The sequence below is a fragment of the Microtus oregoni genome, unplaced genomic scaffold (genome assembly GCF_018167655.1).
Source record: "Microtus oregoni isolate MIOR12 unplaced genomic scaffold, Mior012 000034F_ref0000314, whole genome shotgun sequence".
NCBI classification, from domain to species: Eukaryota; Metazoa; Chordata; class Mammalia; order Rodentia; family Cricetidae; genus Microtus; species Microtus oregoni.
The window spans coordinates 27885893-27891068 of NW_024543093.1; the positions used below are offsets into that span (position 1 = coordinate 27885893).

The following is a 5176-nucleotide window of genomic DNA, read 5'->3' on the forward strand; positions in this document are numbered from 1 at the left end:
ACAAATCACAAGATGAAAATGAAGGCAACAGAAAGAAATTCAACTTCTCACAACCAAAACAATTATCACATCCTTAAAAAATAATTTAGAAAAGTGTTGTACAGATATGTTACAGATTTGCATTCCATTAAACAAGGTTGTGTCAATTTACAATTCTGAATAAACCTTTTTTAAAGTGTGAGAGTTAGAAATCATGTTTCAGTGTATTTGTAGATATGTTTTATCCCAAACATTTATTCAACTGGGCATTTAACGTCATAACAATTTTTATTCTTTACATTTCATTCAACTTTACTTAGGGTTAAATACACATGAAATGTGCTTTAATCCATAAGAATCACAGTGGATAGCAGCAAAGGACTGGGGAGGGGGTTAAGGAGAATCTGGTCATTCACATTGTGATTATTCTGCACATTAAAGAAAGATAACTCACACTTCTAGATCCTCAAGACATCCTTTTCCAAAGAATCAAAATAAACTCAAGACACCTTGCAGACACTTCCCCACCCCTGAACAAACTGATGACTCTTTCACACGTAAAAACTAAAATAGTTATGGCAGCAAAGACTTCAATGGCGATGTAAGTCTGTAAACTGTACTCCAGTCTTGTTTCTGAACCCCAAAGTGCAAGAAGCAGGGCTCCCAATCTTTCAGTAGTGCTTCTCCTGCAAATAATCCTTCATTTTGTTTGGCAAAGGCAGTTTCTGAATCAAGTCTATTCTGGTGTACTGACGTATAACAAAGCGGCACAGGTACTGCAGAGAGCGCACCTGCATGAACCGGGACACTGGATTAGTCAGTCTGTCCCGGTAAGTCGCAGATCCAGGCAACCGAGACCTTGAATAACAAAATACTCCATTTTCAGAGTCCCTGATTGAATGCTCGATTAAGTCAACTATAGACGTATGCCCTTCTACATCTGGCTGCTCATAGAAGCTGAACCTACCATTTGAGTGCTCAATTCTAGTGTGAAGTGTTTTACCATGAAGGAAAGCTCAGGCTTAAAAGGTAACTGTCATCAGAACTATCCCGAACAAGAAAAGAACCATCTGGCACATTTGCCAGTTTCCCCTCTGCCTCCCAGCGTGTGATGGGACCCCAGTACAACCCCTGTTTTGCAAGCTTCTTCAGCTCCTCCGTTAGACTTGTCACAACCATGGGACCACTGCTCTGCACTGAGTCATAAACTCTGGCAACCCCAGGTGCAGAGTTGGGATCAAAATTCAAATGACAACGCACGCTTTCAGCCATGTGCACATCCGGGCCCGAGAGGCCACTGAAGTTCCTTTGGATTGGGTTATTCTGCATTGGAGGTAGCAATGGTGAGAGGGGAGGGGCATCGTCAGGACCTGCTCTAGGGCTCTGCAACATGACTCCTGTGGTGCCAATCAACAAGTTGTTCACTGAAGAATCGACAAGGATCTCTGGGGCTACAACCAGGTCCTGGTCCACCTGACTGTCATCTTCGGAGAAGGCGCTCGCCCCGGGTAGGGACACAGCTGACACTTCCATGGGTGAGGACGTGTCCAGGCAGCAGCTGCGCGGCCCTTCCAAAGGGCACATCCCGTCTTCTAAAGGCACGGTGTCCTGAAGGTAGTCCTGAGACATGAGTCCAATAACTACAGGCACGTGTTCCTCCAGATGGAGGCGCAGGTCCCCGGGTGAACCAGGGCTGCAGAGGGACTCAGGACGTGGCTCCGGCTGCTGGTCACACAGCTCCCTAGGTTGCAGGTTCTGCAGCTCTTTGGGCTGCAACTCCCGCAGCTCCTTGCGCACACCAATGTCTGGGCCCGGGCTGGCAGCATGCACCAGTGCCTTCACCCGCATCTCCATCTTGATGCATGTCTCCTCTGAGCTGGTGGGCCTCAGCGGCCAGGGTGTGGGGCTGTAGTGGTGACTGCGCAGTGATGTGGAATGGATGGGCCGTGGGGCATGCACATCCTTGAGGCCACCAGGCGCTGAAGCAGAGGAAAAGGTATCCTCATCTGTGGGCGCAGTGCCGCCCTTGCCCTTGCCCTTGCCCTTCTGCTTGGCGGACAACCGCCTCTTCAAGGTGCCCATAAGGCTCTCGCTTTTGGACCTGTTCTTCCCTTTCTCATCCTCACCGCCAATGTCGCAGCTGGCCATGTCCTTGCCATAGCAGCTCCCAAATAAAGAGTCATCTTTCACAAAGTCGCCAGCGAGGGTCTGGGGCTGAACCACCATGAACCCGGTTTCGTCTTTGCTTTTACTCAGGTTGAAAGATTTCCGGAAGGTTTTCAGACTAATTTTCTTCATTGTGACTAGCTACCTAATCCTAACGGGTCAATTTCTCTCTGGAGCAGCTATCCCCAAACATCGGCAGGAACTATGAAGCCTCATGGATGAACTCTGCCCAGCTTCATTTAACCTCTGGAGCTATTTTCTACAGGCAAACCTTATGGAGGCATTTTCTCAATGTAGAGTTCCTCTTTCCAAATAACTGTAGCTTGTGTCCAATTGACAAAAATCTGACGAGCATACTACCATTCCCCCATACACAATGAAACAACTGGTGTAAACAAGTGGTAGCTAGCCCAAGGTAACAGTGAAGGCTGGGTGACAGTGGCACTGTTTTCAAATCTCCAAGACCGTCACCCCAACTGTTCAGTGACTCTCCTTGAATCTTCCACATTCTCTGGCATTCTTGCAAGCCCATATGATGGATTCCCTGCGGTCGCAGGCTCAGCTTCCTCCCCAACGCGGCGCGACTGCCGCCCTCGGCCTTCCTCAAGCCGCTCCTCCTTCCTCCTCTTCCTCCTCCCCGAAGGGAGGGTGTGCGGCTGCGGCCCAGGCGGGAGCGGAGACGCTGCCGAAAGGTCATCTTCTTGACCATCCACAGATATATGTGCTCAGTAGGTGGAATATTTGCATGCGATAAACACGCAAGCAGTGGTAAAGTACCCAAAGCTATTCTTAGGGAAGAAATGAAGTTCCAAGGGAAGAGATGAAGTGACTTATGAGAGAAATTACAGACAGGAGCGATTGTTTTCCACAGCCAGTAACTCCACAAACTTTAGGTGGGGCTCCCTATCAGGGAATCGCTCATCTGGTAGGTTGGCCTGTTGAACACTAGTTATTACTTGTTGTATCTCTCATGGCCTCTAACAGATATTATGAGAAGAAAATAGTTTCTCTCTCTCTCTCTCTCTCTCTCTCTCTTTCTCTCTAGCTCTCTCTCTCTTTTCCACCCTCCCTCCACTGTTGTTTCAAAGGTTAGGAGATCATTTCAAGGGAACACAGAAATCTTCCATCTCAGCTGGAACTCTCGGGTTCTAATAATGAGTAGCAGGACTATGGTGGAGAATGAGATTTTTGTATCAGGCTTTCCCAGCAGTAAGAAAAAGGACAGTGTAACAAGCTTACAGTTTGGAAGCGTCAAATTGCTGTTTGGAACACTCTATACTGATCCACATACTTAGTGATCTAAAATACCTCCCTCTCCTTCCCCCCCCCCCGCAGTGTGTGTGTGTGTGTGGCCCAGGCTGGCTTGAATATACAAATGTGAAAAACACAAGAAAACAACTTGCTATCATTATAAATGGAAGTTACAGCCATATGACCACTTGCAAAAATCAGGACTGTAATAATTACAAGCATTGCTTCTTTGTCTCATTTACAAAACCTTAAGTCTAGTAAATGGATATATTAGTTTCTTTTTTCATTATTGCAACACAATAAGTCCATAAGGATTTACTAAAGGGAAAAGGATTTGTTTTGTCTCACAGTTTGAGAATGTACATGATGAAAATTTTCTAATGTTACTAGCTTACAACTAAGACTTTTCATTTCCTTACACTTAAATTAGTAGTCATACTGGATGTAGAATGAGCCTATAACCATTATAGCCGGCACTGAGTGACCCACTGCCTCCAGTTAGACTCTACTCTACAACCTCCATAAACGATGTTATCAGATGGGAGGCATTTATTTAGATACCTGAGTCTGTAGTGGGCATTTCATACCCAACCCAGAGCATTTTGTCATTGGCCTCCACAAGCTAATGGTAACTCCTAACAAAGCATAAATCCAATCTCAATTCAAATGTCTGTGTAATCTTACCAATCCCAATAGTTTCAAATTTCTAACATCCAACGCCTATTCTAAGACGTAAGTCAAACTCTTAGCTGTGAAACCTATTAAAATTAATTAAATATTCACAATATGAAACTGGCCAGATTAAACAATCCTACTTGAAAAGGATGGGATATGGGTATTGCAGGGAAGTATGGGACCAAAGAAAGATTAATAAGCAACAGGACAATCACCAAATCTTACAACTCCAAGTCCAGGACTCAACAATCGTTAGACTCCAACAAGATAAGCAGTCCTACCCACACACCCTACTGTCTGAAGCAGCCTATATCTCTCTCCTGGGCTGGCTCTGTACGTTTATAGTTCATTGGCATCCTGGGTTTTGGGCATCTTCAGCAACCTGAGATCTTTGTTGAAATCTTGAATTCAATTTTACTGCTCACCTAGTCACTATTTCAGGGATTCTTAGGGAATCTGACCATACTACACATTACTTATAGTTTTCAACATCTCTGGAACTCTGGAGCAACACCTCATGACTCCACGGCTCTTATATTGTTCATGGCTCTAAACCAGTACTATATAGATGCTGCTATACGGATGCTGCTGCCATGTTCTGCTATAGGCTCATGATGTGTCCTGACCACTCTTTACAAGAGCAACAGTAGCTACAAGAGTTTCAAGAGCCCTATATGAATCGGGATTTCTAAACTTGGGAAACCTTTTCCCTAGAAGTTCATTTTAAACAGGTAACTTTTATATTACTTTATTCAGGCATTATAATTTCATTGAGTATTAATCATTTAATGAGTTTTCAGTTTTACACCTGGAAACCTTTCACAGGCACTGACATTCCATTGAGGCACTTTTCTTTCATCCCGGTTTAAAGTATGTGGTCTCTCATTAATGTCACCATCTACTCAGCAATCAGAGCGGTTTCTCACCTACACCTAGACTGTGGGCATTTGTTAACACTTCAGCCATGCTCACATGCTTTTTGACATACTGTATATTTTTAAGATCGTTCTGTTCCACTTTTCTTATCACTAAAAATCTAGTTGAACCCAGTGAGCAATAACCATGCAACAGCCTGAATGGTAGGCAAAGATAGAAGTTTCCTCTG

At 44.7% G+C, this 5176-nt stretch overlaps 1 protein-coding gene across 1 annotated transcript; it reads right to left on the bottom strand.

Moving 5' to 3' along the window:
• Positions 1-224: 224 nt before the first annotated feature.
• Positions 225-2500, bottom strand: LOC121432499 (suppressor of cytokine signaling 6-like). Its single transcript, XM_041630491.1, is given in 2 exon segments — positions 225-990; positions 992-2500. Coding segments are annotated over 2 exon segments (1626 nt in total). The 5' UTR covers positions 2278-2500; the 3' UTR covers positions 225-650.
• Positions 2501-5176: the final 2676 nt, after the last annotated feature.